The sequence below is a fragment of the Calidris pugnax genome, unplaced genomic scaffold (genome assembly GCF_001431845.1).
Source record: "Calidris pugnax isolate Ruff unplaced genomic scaffold, ASM143184v1 scaffold118, whole genome shotgun sequence".
Taxonomy (NCBI): Eukaryota; Metazoa; Chordata; class Aves; order Charadriiformes; family Scolopacidae; genus Calidris; species Calidris pugnax.
In genome coordinates, this window is record NW_015090855.1 from 4,988,007 (window position 1) to 5,002,260 (window position 14,254).

At 47.0% G+C, this 14,254-nt stretch overlaps 1 protein-coding gene across 4 annotated transcripts in view; it reads right to left on the bottom strand.

Annotated features, from left to right (window-relative positions):
- Nucleotides 1-29: 29 nt before the first annotated feature.
- Nucleotides 30-14,254, bottom strand: part of ZNFX1 (zinc finger, NFX1-type containing 1) — an 18,588-nt gene continuing 4,363 nt past the window's right edge. For 2 of the 4 annotated variants that reach the window (XM_014943731.1, XM_014943732.1), the window contains exons 3-14: nt 10,535-12,745; nt 9,622-9,753; nt 9,218-9,366; nt 8,812-8,955; nt 8,294-8,411; nt 7,805-8,049; nt 7,548-7,687; nt 7,077-7,231; nt 5,986-6,131; nt 5,516-5,626; nt 4,718-4,813; nt 30-2,512 (exon numbers count right to left, since the gene is read on the bottom strand). In XM_014943731.1, the coding sequence (XP_014799217.1) occupies nt 80-2,512; nt 4,718-4,813; nt 5,516-5,626; nt 5,986-6,131; nt 7,077-7,231; nt 7,548-7,687; nt 7,805-8,049; nt 8,294-8,411; nt 8,812-8,955; nt 9,218-9,366; nt 9,622-9,753; nt 10,535-12,745 (6,080 nt within the window). In that variant the 3' untranslated portion in view covers nt 30-79. Of the gene's footprint in view, nt 2,513-4,717; nt 4,814-5,515; nt 5,627-5,985; nt 6,132-7,076; nt 7,232-7,547; nt 7,688-7,804; nt 8,050-8,293; nt 8,412-8,811; nt 8,956-9,217; nt 9,367-9,621; nt 9,754-10,534; nt 12,746-13,788; nt 13,974-14,254 lie in introns of those variants that run through there. The other 2 variants (XM_014943730.1, XM_014943729.1) reach the window with 2 other exon arrangements.

The window sequence follows — 14,254 nt, forward strand, 5'->3', positions numbered from 1 at the left end:
GCCCCGCCCACACAGACGAGACACGCCCGTGGCGCAGCCATAGACTTTATTGGAAGGAGGGGGGAAGGGAAAGGGCCCGCTACAGCAGCCGGTGGAGATCCTCGAAGTTGAGGAGGTTGTTGGCGGTGTCGGACCAGGCGGCGTGGGTGGCCCCGTCCATCTCCGGGGCCAGGCTGTTGCTGCTGTCCAGCGTGTGGTTGGTGCCCCCGATCACCTCCCGGCACTCGGGACACTGGGCCCGTTCCATCGCTCCCCCGCACTCCCCGATCACGTAGATGTGCCCGTTTTTGCACTTGAACCAGTGGCCGCGGGGACAACCCACCGCCTTGACAATCTGCACCCGCTCGGCTTCGGAGATGCCCAGCCCGGACTGAGGCAGGGCGGCGTAGAGACTCTCCAGCTTGGCCTTCACCGAAACCTCGTCCTTCTCCGTGAACTTCTTTGTCCCTTCCAGGATCTGGCGCACACCCGCAATCTCTGCTGCAAGCTCTGGGGTGATCCTCCCACTCGCCCCCTCGCACCTTGCCAAGAGGCTCATCAGATAGGTCAGTCTCTGGAGCTCTGCCTGCAGGTCAGAGAGCTCCTGGCCTGTGAAACTGAGCCTTGGCTTATCCAGCCACTCCTGGACTTCATCCAGCCGCTTCCTCAGCGCTTTCCTCTCATTTGCGTTAATTTTGCTCATAGAGTTGGTTAGGTCAGCCACACGTTTGTATAGGTTAAGCTGGTTCTCAATTAGTCCGATACTTTTTGTGGAGAGCTCAGAAGCTTTTAGTTTATCTTCTAGCATGAGATACTTAAGGGGTAGGTTCCTCTGCAGAACAGCATTCCCTGTCAGTACCGCCTGCAGTCGTTGTCTGTTAGACTCAATTTCCTGGGCTGGGCCTTGGATTCTCTCTTTCACCTTTTCAATCTCATCCAGCTTTTGTTTCAAAATGGTGCCGTATCTCAAATTCTTTCTGATAGGTGTCCGACACATAGGGCATGCCTTCAGCTTGATGACGCCGTCATCTTCATCCATATAATGGTCAAGCCCTTGGGACTCAAAGACATGTCCACAGTCTTCAAGCTGCACAAACCGAGCATCTGGCTCTTCCTCAAAGCCAAAAAAGACCTGGGTGAGTTCGTCATGGTCACAAACAAGGCACTTATCTGGACAGGGCTCTCCACACAATCCAATACAAGGATGACCGCAGCGCAGTATCTTAGTACATGGCACATCACAGCGAGGCCTATTGCATGGTTCAGAGCAAAGGTTGGTACACTGGTAGTGCTGGCATCGCCACTCGCACGGCTCGGCACATGGAAAGCAGCTCTCTCCACATTTCTTTTTACACTTACTGTGGACACAGTGGTTCTGACACTCCAGCTGACAGGGAGGGCATTCTGTAGTACACGGCTGCTGGCACTTGTGGGAGCAGATCAAGAAGCGCTTGCATGGGCTGTTACATTGCTTATGAAATCTTCCTTCATAGCAGGTGTGACAGGAACCTGAGCATGCATGACCACACTGCAGTGTGACAGAACACTTCATCTTACATTCCACAGGCTTACCATGTTTCATCTCCTCAGTGACCCAGCATTTAACTTGCTGGTCGTGGCCACATTTCAGCGTGACGGTAACCAGTTCGGGACACCACTTAGTGCACTCCTGCCCACAGAATTTGTTGCATGTGTGTCCACAGTTCAACTTTTTCTGACAAGGTTCTTTGCAAATAAAATCACTGTCTGGAATAGAGCATGGCACCATCTGCAGGTGGCCACACTTAGAAATCGTTTTCTCTACTTTCACCATGCATGGTCCACAGGGCTCATAACACGACTGTAGGCAGCGGTGCCCAGCTTCACAAAGCACCTTTTGACAAGGCTTCAGACACTGATACTCCTTGTGCTGAGGGTCATATGGGTGACATGCCCTTGTGCAAACGTGTCCACAACTCAGCCTAAATTCACAGGGACGACTACAGCCTCCCTCTGGGACTTTGCTGAAGTCTGCTGCTGTCGACACCAGTGTCTTGGTTTCGGGGTGATTTTGACAGCAAAGCATCAATGAGCGGCCAATGTGACCCTTCTCCCGAAGGGTGTGAATGATCTTGCTCCAGAGAGGAACCTTGCCAAGCATTCCCATATTTCCAATACAATACAGCCCTTTTTTAGCTCTGGATAATGCTACGCATATCCGATTAGGGATCTGTAAGAACCCAGTTCTCTCCTCTCTGTTGCTCCGCACGAGTGACAGCAGAATAATATCATTCTCCTCCCCCTGGTACTTATCTACTACGTGAACCTTCACACCTGCAAAGATCTTGGCTGGCATGAGCTTACGCAGACAGAAAAGCTGTCCAGTGTAAGTAGTGAGAATGGTGATCTGAGAAGGCAGATAATCCTGACACAGGAAGTATTTGCACAGTTCCACTACAAACTGGGCCTCGTGTGGATTCTGGTGGCTTTTCCCTTCCTGGATTTCTTGCTCAGGAAAGTCATGTTCCACAAAGAAGAGGTTAGATAAGACACCCTGAAACAAGAGAAAGGAATGTCAGGAACAGAATTCTAGCTTCCTTCACTGCAGCCTGTTTCCATGTTCCTGATTACTCACTGACAGGAAGCCTCTTAAGTAAAGAACTATGTTAGGTGATTTCCTCTTAGATTTCCATAGCGTATTCATCAGATAGGATTTTAAGCTTATTAATCACATTTCAGCTTATTAGTGACATTTCAGTTTCCCAATATGAAAACAGTTCTGTGGATGGTTTTATTCCCTGTGTTTTCGGAGTTGTTTCTGTTGCACCTTTTCAGGTTACAGAAAAGAGAAGATAAGGTGCTAGTAACATTTCTCAGAGCATCGTAGTTCCATTTCATGTTCGTGGTGTGAACAATGTCTTGTTTTGGCCATGTGGGAGAAAGATAGTAAGTTACCAGTGCACAGGGCTTAGCACTCATCTAAAGCTGCCTAGCAAAAAACCACACCTTCTCTGTTCGTACAGTAAAAACAGAGGAAGGACAATTGCTTTTCCACCAGGAAAATCATGAACGCTATGGACTCCAGTAATCACTCACCAGCTCAAGGGGTGTAGAGTTGTCTGCTCACCTGTTCAAAAATTCCACTTGCCTTGAGTTAGACCTTTATTTTTTGCCTATTAACTGGAATGCATCTACCCATAAGAAATTCTTGAGCTGCGTGCCAAAATCCAGAGACTGTTTTTATCAGCAAAGAACAATTTTTGTAGATCAAACACAGATCTCTGGTTTTCCAAGGTGTCCACAGTGGCATAGCGTTCACTGCTGTATAATTTCATTCAGTGATCACCTGTGTTGGTTACTGTACTAGATGGGAAGATTCAATTTTGGTGCCTTTTGGTATGTCAAGTTGGTTTTAAGGCCAGATGGAACTGTAAGATTCTCCAGAATAGCTTCTCATAGGAGAAATGGGGTAAAATTTTGTGGTCTCCTAAGTAGTTGTGTGGTTTGGGTTGGGTTTTTGCTGTTGGTTAGTTTTATGTTCGGTTGGGTTTTGTTGGTATTTATTTGTTATTTGTTTGCTTTTCTATTTGCTTAACTAAAGTATCATCTACAAAATACTTAATCTGGATTTCAAGATACCAAAAGAGGGCTTGCCACTTTCCCAGACAGTTTATTCTAGTAATTAAGTCATTTTCAGTATCAATTTTCTCTTGTCTGACTTCAGCATTCTGCTATAGTTTTCAGTATGCTTTCCTCATCCAGTTAAAGAGCTTTCAACTACTTAGGACTGTCTTTTTATGAAGAGGTATTTACATAGGCTAAGCTACTGTAATCCTCTTTCTCTAACTGCCTCCAATTCTTTCTCCCAGGGTATTCAGCCACTGGTGTTTCAGAGATGCAAGGCCCAGCTCTGACCCAGCTCAGGCTTCTAACCTTGGCTCAGACTTCTGGGGAAATGGTTGAGTTGTGACAGAGAGCTGCGAGCGAGTCTGCAGAACGGGGCTATGCAAGGTAAGAAAGGTACAATTTACAGACGGATAGGATTGTTAATAGTAAAAGCACCAACATGAAGAGATATGAAATCCTGATTAGGGTGGGGAAATACAAATCGGAAAACAGGGAGTTAGTGTTAAGACAAACTCAGTAACATTAAGAAAGAAGCAGATGGTGACACTTCTTCTGACTGATACCTGCCTGATTACAGCAGAGACTCTTCAAGTGTCTTACAGTGTGGCAAGCATACTCATGCTTATAACTTATTAAATTCTACTTTTTGTGCATTGTGCATGTTGGCCAATAAGTGACTGCTTTATATTTTTAGGCTGAAGAGATCTTGTTTGCAGATGTTGTGTGTTGGTAAAATGCCCAGAGAACCCAAGGAAGGAGGGTTCCAGTAATCAAGTCATCTATCTTACATAGGAGTTTCACATATTATGCTTTAACTCTCTCTTTTAAAATTTCTTCCTAGCTTTCAGTCTCCCACAGTTCTTTTGGTCCCTCTTCTATTTTTCACTGTTGTTTTAAAGTCATCATTACTGTATTCATTTCCAGTGTCCACTATTGCCAATGCCAGAAGAACTACACATTACTTGCCTAATTCTATATCACACATTTCCTTGATTCAAGTATAAATTTCAATAACTGACCTTGATCTTGATTCTGGATCAAGAATTTGAAATCTTTGAACACTAGATTTTACAGAAACTAATTTTAGCCAGTAACGGGACAAAAGCAATTGCTTAGATTGCTGAAAACTCACTTTTATGTTCTCATACTTCAGGACAGAGGGATGGTTCTCCAGATCCTGGTATATATGAGGGTTGAGAAGCTGGGCAATTTCAGGACGCATGCGGTGCTGAAACACAAAGCAGTTGTATCAGTCTCGAGGAAGAAGCACTGTATTTCCCTGTCAATATTCTGATGTTCCACTGTATGGACTGTGGCCGAATAGAAAACAAGGCTGATTTCCCAGTAAGAGCCAAGAAGGAAGCACCTCCCAGGCCCCATTCTCTCCCACCCCATCACTGCCACCTCCAGCAATCACAGGGGGAGTAGTAGCAGAGTATCTTTAAGAAAATCATTTGGGAAGGCTGTTGTAATAACACTGGTCTTGGTGCAAATCTAATTGTTCTTGATAACAAAAGCCAGCACCTCCCCCTAACCACTATATGAGGCAGGTTGAATACAGAACGACTAGAAGCAGAATTAACTTCTCCAGGCACCAAAATAGATAATTAAAGCAATTTAAGGAAGCAGCCTGAGAAGACTTGTGCTCTCAGTCTCCCGAGTTCTGGAAGTTTCAGATGTCACACTAAGCCATATTCATTGCACCACAACATGTGGGACCCACAGTGCTGCAGACAACATCACTGAATAATTGCAAATATACTCATACACTGTGGCAGTTTGACAGTTCTTACTATTCTTCTTGGGAATTTCATAGCACATTCTTTTCTTTTAGAGTGCTCTGAGAGTAGACGTACAAACTTAAGCCTACTACAAACTTAAAACAACCTAAATACGAATGCAACAGAGTTTTTTTATAGCTTTTCCTCACTTGGTATTTCAGACGGACAAAGGGGAAATCGACTTTCACCAGCCGTTCAAAGAGAGAGACTTCCAGATTGAAGTTCTTGGCCAGGTCATACACGTTTGCACTAGGCCGCAGCTGAAAGAGAAGGGATAAGAGGTCCATGTTTTAGCACTTTTCCTATGTATTTGTAAGATTTTTCACTCATCTCTTTTTCTTTGACTGGTGCCCCATAAAAAGGCCAGAAACTGGATTCTTGCAGAAGTGCTAAATATCAAATACAGTTACAACTGAAGTGGATAAAAGTACATGTAAAATCATATCAAACTAAAAGACAAGTCCCACAGAAGCTCTACTCCAAACTTCAGGAGACAGGACCTGTGCTATCTGTGGAAGCTGGGGAGCAGGAAGTCTTGGCAACCTTTCACATATGGTATTTGGTTAAAACGTTCCAGTTCATTTGCACAAGAGTTAGAGACATTAGTCATGGTTGTTACCTGCTGGTGATCTCCAATGAGGATGAGATGCTGGCAAGCTTTACTCAGAGTAGTAATGGTGTGAGCCTCAAGCACTTCTGCTGCCTCTTCTACAATGACAATTCGTGGCTCTACTTTTTGCAAGATTTGACGGTATTTGGCAGCACCTGAGCAAGGAGAGAAGATAAACCTTAGCAGAATATAATTATTCCCTTCTCCCAAGGGAATAATGACAGGACCAGAGGAAATGGTCTAAAGTTGCAGCAGGGGAGGTTTAGATTAGATATTAGAAAGAATTACTTTACTGAGAGGGTGGTCAGGCACTGGAACAGCCTGCCCAGGGAGGTGGTGGAGTCACCATCCCTGGAGGTATTTAAGAAACATGTAGACATGGCTCTTCAGGGCATGCTCTAGTGCCCAAGATTATTGGTTTGTGGGTGGGTGTGATGTGGTGGGGTGTTTGTTTTTTGTTTTGTTGTGGGGTTTTTGTTGGTTTTGGGTCCTTATTTTTTTTTTTTGAGGTTGGACTCGATGATCTTAGAAGTCCCTTCCACCCGTGGTGATTCTGTGATAATTACATGCAGGCAGCAGGACAAGAGTTTTCAGGGAGGGAGAGTAGGCTGTGTTCCAGGAGAGACTGGGGTTCTTCCCAAGGTTTCCCATTTCAAGATCCAGCTTTTGGAACTTTAAAACAGCACCATATCAAGGATGGCTTCTGCATGTAGAGTTACTAGGGAAAGCAGGTGGGGATTAGAATCCTCTGCTTGCCTTGGCCGTTTCCCAACCCTCTCTTCAGACATAAGATACCTACTCAGTAAATTGATCAACACACATCAATAAACCTAAAATTGTCTCTCCAAAAGGTCATATTACACTGACCTTTACGCTGCTATCACCAGAAGGTGACATGGGGATAGTAGTGCAGATATTAGTTGTGCTTTACTCAAGCACAAGAAGCGAAGCATTTCTATTAGAAATGCTTGAGATGGAGGGAGTGAAAGAGTGCACAGAAACTGCTCATGCAGCACATGATATTAGTCTTTTGGCAACAAGGTCCCTTAACCATTACTGGATGCAGTGCAATACTGCTTTGCTTCCCAACTGCTGTGCACCTGTGGTTGTCATCCCCACAACTTGGGCCTCCTTGAGAATGCAGAGATCTTCCTGCAGCTTCAGTTCTGTCAGCCTTTCTGCTGCCGCCTGATACTGCTGCTCATGCTGCAGAATTCTCTGTCGAATGAACCCCTGGTAGGTCTGCAGCCAAAGCCTGAGAAGAAAGTGCTGTTATCACAACACAGCAAGGGGAACAGGATAGTGATCCACAAGTTCTGAGTGTATTCAGTTCAAAACTTCCTTTGTGTCTTTTGGGCAAGAGATTATTAGCATCTGTTCTTAGTCCCAAACGCACACAGTAGAGATGACAGCACTGCCCGTGCAATACAGGAAAGGTAAAAACAAGCATGTTTAAATAAAGAGCTGAACAGATATGAAGAGAAACACTGTGGCTCTAAAAAAAGAGCTTGCAAACTGTAACAGTCCTAGGAAACATTTGCCTGAGAGACCCTGCAGAATAGCTTTGTCACCTGTAAAGCCTCCAGCGGGAGCTCAGGTCAAGCTGCCACACATTCTGAACAGCCTTTGCCTCCAACTCTGTCATTGCACCCAGTTTACGGAGCTCAACCTTCATCTTCTGTTTCATTTTCTTCCTCTGGGCAGAAGTTACCTGCAGAAAAAAGCAGCTCCCAATAAGCAGTTACAGCACAAAGGTTCTTCTTTATTTGCATCCCCATGTTATTTACACAGTTAAGCACAGCCAGAGCATGTTAGTGCATGCCATTACCTCCCACTGCATGGTATTCTGTTGTGGTTGGGCTGTTCCTTGTTCCTGGTCCTCCAGCTTCATAGCCAACATCATGCTGGCTAGTTCATGGACAGCTCTGTGGTCTTCCTCCTTCCTTCCCTGAGGCTTTGCTGCCTCTTCATCCTCAATCACTCTGTCAGCTTGAATCAGGTCAGCCTCCTCCGAGATCTCCAAGAGCTCCTCTTCTGCTTCACCTTCCCACTCCTCTCTCTCCTGCTGACCACCTGTGAGAGTCACCAGTCACATGCAGTAAGCCACAGCCACTCTGTGCAGAATCACAGGGCAGCAGACAGGTCACTATTTGGAAATTCAGGTTAATCTTCTTCCCACTACCTTGCAGTACTAGGCATCTCTAAGTCCCTGTTAAGTAGCAGTGCCCCTTTTCTGGCACATATGCACTGCTTAGACAAACACACGTGTAGAGGAATGGATTGGGGAGGGTGTCTGTTCAGGTTTGTGTTTTTTTACCTGCATTCTCAGCCCCCATATTCTCTGCAGCATTCTGGATGAAGACGGTTACACCAAGGCCCAGCCACTCCAGAATCATCGAGTGTCTTGAAGTACTGTAGTAAAACTCCTCATTATCCTAATACAAGGAAAGTCAAATCAGCCAGGCCTATTGCACTTAAGAGTCTTCAGATGATGCCAAAGCAGCACCTTACAGCAGCAGGCAACTAGGACAAGTCCTCTGAGAGACCTCCAGAGCTAGAAAGTCTGAGCAACCTTAGATCTTCAGAAAGAGCATCCCTCTTCCCCTTCAATTTAACAGGCTTTTGTTTGGGCACTTAGAATCTCTGCAGTTTAAAGAAGCAAAACGTAAAGCCCCTGCCTATCCTGCCTGGTCTAGACTACTGTCACTTGCACAGCTTGCTGTTCACTCCTTTTTTAGCAAAGAAGTGTGCTTGGGGAACCCCAGACTCATTAGCAGACAGGGTAGTAAGTATACACCGGATCTGTTTGAGTGAGAAGAAAGGGACCTCTCTCACCAGACCATTCATGAGACTGTCCCAGTGCTGGGGCGCGATGCAGGATTCCAAGTGGCGCTCATGCAGAACTCCGTATGTTGTGCACTCCAAGAGCTTCGCTCCTTCGTGGAGCTGCTGCTCAGCTATCTTCATCTCATTGGTTATCTACTCAGAAGAAAGGGAAGGGAGGCACCATCATACTCAGAGAAGCAAAGTTCAGAAACAGAGGCTGATTTCAGAGGTGAAAGAACAGGCATGGAGGAAGTTGTTTAGTTTAGTTTAGTTTAGTTTAGTTTAGTGTAACACAAGGTGAAAGAACAGTCATGGAGGAAGTTTAATTTAGTTTAGTTTAGTTTCGTTTAGTTTAGTTAGCTCCTCCAATGCACAGGCAGCCAGTTCCACCATCTCTAGTGAACTCTGCACATACGTTTACGTAGGCTCTGCGGAGATGCATTGGCAAATTGTGTCGGAATCCACTCTTCTTCCTCAGCTCCCTCAGGGTGAATTGCTTCAGGATCTCACTGTTACTTCTGCCCCCAACACGCACCATCCCATCTTTTTGGAACTTGTATATTCCTGGGAATGAAAAAGAAATATTAGTACTAAAGAGGCAAGCTCCGTTTCCTGCAGTAGGACAAGGGGTAGGGAGAATACCCTTTGTCTACAAATGCTAGACTGGATTGGTCTGAGTGAAGTTTTCTTACTGTGTATCAACGGGGCTAGAGTCACTAGAAGAAGCCAGAAGGGCAGGTCATGCCACAAGATGGGCAGAGGTAGAGTTACATTGTAATTTCTACCCGACCCTCCATTGTACTTGCCAGGTACTCTTACCTTCTAAGAACTGATCCAGTGCATGGTTAGTGTAGCAGACTATAAGGATGGGAGACTTCTGGACAATGCCTTGCCACGCGTGATTATTAGCCAAGAGAGCCTGAACAATCTTCAAACCCACATAAGTCTTCCCTGCAAAACAAGCGCAGAATCAGAAAAGGGTAATCCACCCTCTAAGGGGTGCCTTGAAACACAGCAATCGTCAAAATCAGATACAAGACTTCCTTCTGGGCTGCAAATCTGGGCTGTGCCAAGAGAGCCGACCCCAGAGGAAACTAGTTTACAAAATGCAAATGAAGTAGCATGGCACTATCTTTCTGGCCTGCAGTTGAGCAAGGGCATGAGCTGCAAGAATGTGGTCTTCGGTTAATATGCTGGACCTGAACCCAGGGTTTCCTCTGCCACTGCATCCCCTGGCCCACTCTGATACTGGCTTCATACAGGACTTTTGGCAGCACAGGAAACACCCGTGTACCAGCAGAAATCAAGCAGTGGTGCTTGTTGAGTTCAGGTATCATTTAAAACAGTTACAGTTAATCTTGTAACGCTTTATTCACACAGAAGATCACGGCTGAACATTGGCAACGTTCAGCTACGAAGACAAATAGGACTCTTGCACAGCATGTTATCAAAGATGGTTGAAAATTTTGTCACCCCAATACACAAGCAGAGCCAATAGCGCAGTTGGTGTCTCCTTGCAACTAGGTTGGCAATGCATAAGATCAGATAGGGGTATCTGAGGATATTCTAACCTTCTCCACAGCTCATGCTAAGTGGTCTACTCAAGCATCAATCAGGCATGGGACTAAAAATATGGAGACAGTAGAGCTGGCTTTCTCTGAAGTTAATTTCCCTAAATGGGGGAGTCAAGGAGAACTCAATGAATTCAAAAATTAAAGCAAATATTTCTCACCAGTCCCAGGAGGTCCTTGGATAATAGCCAGCTCCTTGGTAAGCGCAAGACTCAGTGCCTGCATCTGAGACTCATCCAATCTGAAGTCTTCCATTGAAGGCCACTGTGTGGGATCTAGAACACGGACACTTTCCCTTTTCAAACCATCAGGGTTCGTCTCTTCATCTGATGGGGTATCTTCCATCAGGGGTGCAAAGTTGTAGACAGTATCCATTGTCAGGTATTTTGGCTTCTCCACCTGTGCATCACATTCCACGATGTACTTCTGGAATGGGATATCTTCTTCCTGGATTTCCTGTAAACCTTCTAACACATGCCGATAGGCCTCAAAGTAGGCAGTTGTCTCTACCATGAGGAAGGAGTCTGAGGGCTGAACCTCTGCCAGCAGTGCCTGGCTCTGTGCATTAAAACATAGCTGCACAATCCCACGGGCAAGATCTGCACTATCACGATTAGAAACAGTGGCAAAAAGGCATGTTTCAAAGTGATCTTTTGACATGCAGATCAGGGATCCATATATCAACCGTTTGGAATTCTGCCATCGTACAAACTTCAATGGTTTTACGTCAAACTGGACCTTGTAAACAATACCAGTTGGGGAACAGAGAGGGGTAATAATCCGTGTGTCAAAGTAGATCCGGATATCATCAAATTTCTTTTTTCTCAAGCCTTTGTCCTCAAAGCTCTGCAGAAGCTCCAAGATACCTTCTCTTAGAGGCCTTACAAAATCTTCTCTCAAAAGCCGGAAATGGGTGTCAAGATAAATGCTGGTGCTCTCATATCTTCCAGAAACAATATTGGGACGTAGAAAGGGTTTCTCATCATGATGTACCTCATTGTATGTCGGATAAACGGTCATTGTACGATAGGATTCTTCTTGACCATCAGGCTGAGGCTGCATAAGAGTATAGTTATCAGCTCTTAGTGTGCCTTCACGTCTCTTCTCCTGCAGATGCTGCACGAGCATCTGAACTTTATTTAGATTCTTCTCTGTTTCTTCTGGGATGTCCACACCAGAAGCTCTCAGGGCATTTATGGATGCTGGCAAGACTGTCAAGAGAACGGAGATTTTCTGCACAGAGCTGGCTGGGAAAATACTGATCAGGTCCTGCAGAAGTGAAATGATGTTGCTAATGTGCACAGGGAACTGATGACGTACAGCAGGGACTGCTTCTGTCATCATGTCAGACACATACTGTGGCAGACAGACCTTGAGAAAGTTGGACTCCTTCACCACTCCAAGAAGCTGCTGGACACTCTGTCTATCCATTCGGGAACTGCATGCTTTTCGAAGCACCTGGCAAATGAGCTGAAGGAAACTGGGCTTCATAGCCATTTGGGAAAGAAGTTCCTTCAAACCTGAACTGGAAGCAAGTGTGATGACAACTTCTGATGGGTCTTTCTGGAGGAGGCTTTCTAGAAATTTATAGCCAAGCCTCTTGACTTGCTGAGGCTGCTCACTGAGCTGGGCACCACCTGGCTTAGGGTTCTGGTAGGAATGAGGATTCTCCTGAGGCTGCATCCTCCTTCCCCTACCTTCATTTTCCTGCCCATTCCTCAGCCCTCTAGCTTCTTCCTGGGCTTGTCCACCTTGATACCTCCTTACCCTACCCTCATTTTCTTGCGCATTCCAGGGTCCTCTGGCCCTCTCATGTGTTTGTCCGTCTTGATACCTCCTTCGCCTACCCTCATCTTCTTGCTCATTCCAGGATCCTCTGGCCCTCTCGTGTGCTTGTCCACCTTGATACCTCCTTCCCCTAGTCTCATCTCCTTGCTCATTCCAGGATCCTCTGGCCCTCTCGTGTGCTTGTCCACCTTGATACCTCCTTCCCCTACTCTCGTTTTCTTGCTCATTCCAGGATCCTCTGACCCTTTCGTGTGCTTTTCCATCTTGATACTTCCTTCCTCTGCTCTCATTTTCTTGCTCATTCCAGGGTCCTCTGGCCCTCTCGTGTGCTTGTCCACCTTGATGCCTCATTCTCCTTCCTTCATTCTCCTGTTCATTCCAGTGTCCTTGGTTTCTTGGTTTATTCTTGATGGATTGAGGAAGCCTCCCGCTGCAACCACCAAGTACCTCCTCTCTTTGCAGAGGTGGAAGAATATAATTATTGGCTTGGAAGCTTTCCCCTGACTGAGCTGTTTTGCCTGAAACATTATTTATTCTGTTTCTGCCTCTTTGCATAAAACCAGTATCCCAATGATTTGCGTGCCCTTGAAAAAAAATAAGTTAAAAAAGAAGACACTCCTTAATAATAAATCAACCATATTAACTTGCCTCCCAACACAAACACATGAGCATTTCGGCCTGACAGTCAGCATATTTTGGACACCATTTGGCATCAAGTTAGAAAACCACCCAGACTTTCAAACTGGGGGTTCCTTTGTACCTCTTCTTCTGACTGCTATAAAGAGTGCCAGAGTTCACTTAAGCTATTAAGCCATAAAGACACTAAAAAACAGGAAACCCCTTTTTCCGCAGAACAGAAAGCAGAATTAAGAAAGGCCAAAGGGGAAGTTTTGGGCATGGGACAGGACTCCGTCAGGAGCTGGCTGTCACTGAAACGATGACAAAGGCGGCAGCAGCTGACCTTTGCCTGCACGTAGCACAGTTAAAACACAGACGATCTGGACAAAGTCTGGCCTCAGAACAGCAGGAGGCACAGCCCATACAGCCTTTGTCACGCTGTCTGTGGAACCCTTAGGAAAGCACCGAACACTGGCAGGAACAGCCCACTCAGAGATGACTGCAGTGCATCATCACCTCGTGGCCCCAGCCAGACTCGGGGCGGGGGGGGCAAATAAGGAAATGCCGGATTTTAGGCTTGAGAGGAAACTTCACTATACACAGGCAGGGAATTTCACTGAATTTCACTGAATTTTAGAGTTGGAAGGGACCATAGAGATCATCTAGTCCAACTCCCCTGCTGAAGCAGGATTGCCTAGAGCTAGAGCATGTTACTCAGGAGCATCCAGGCGGGTCTTGAAAATCTCCAAAGAAGGGGACTCCACACCCTCCCTGGGCAGCCTGTTCCAGGGCTCTGTCACCCTCACCGTGAAGAAGTTTCTCCTCATATTTGAGTGGAACCTCTTATGTTCCACCTTGTGCCCGTTGCCCCTCGTCCTCTCACTGGGAACCACTGAAAAGAGTCTGGCTCCCTCCTCCATCAACCCTCCCTTGGGAAGTAGCGGATCCCCCTGTACCCCCCTCATCCCCCAAACCCTTCTGCCCCCCATTCGCAGGGTCACCCTCTCACCTCTCCCTCCCCCGGCCGGGGGCTGCTGCCGGCGCGGCTCCTGCCTGGCTCCCTCCATCGCTCGGCCCGGACACTCCTCAGCGGGACGTCGGGGCGCTCCGGGGCTGCGCCGCTCCTGCACCCCAACACAGCCGCTGTCGGGCTGGGCTCCCCCGCGCTTCCCGCACGGCCCGGGACCCGCCGGGACCGCCCCGACGCTACCGAAAGTTTCGCTTTCCAGTTCCCCGCAAGGGCCGCCCCGCCGCCACCGCCCCCGTCGTCCTCAGCCCTCCCCTGATACCGGCTCACTGGCGGCCCCGCCGCCCTCCCACCCCTGATTCCCTTCCCCCGGTACCAGCCCGACCCCGGCCCCGGTGGGCAGCAACCCCTCCATCCCCCTTCCCCCGGTACCAGCCCGACCCCGGCCCCAGTGGGCAGCAACCCCCCGATATCCCTTTCCCCGGGACCATCCCGATCCCGGCCCCGG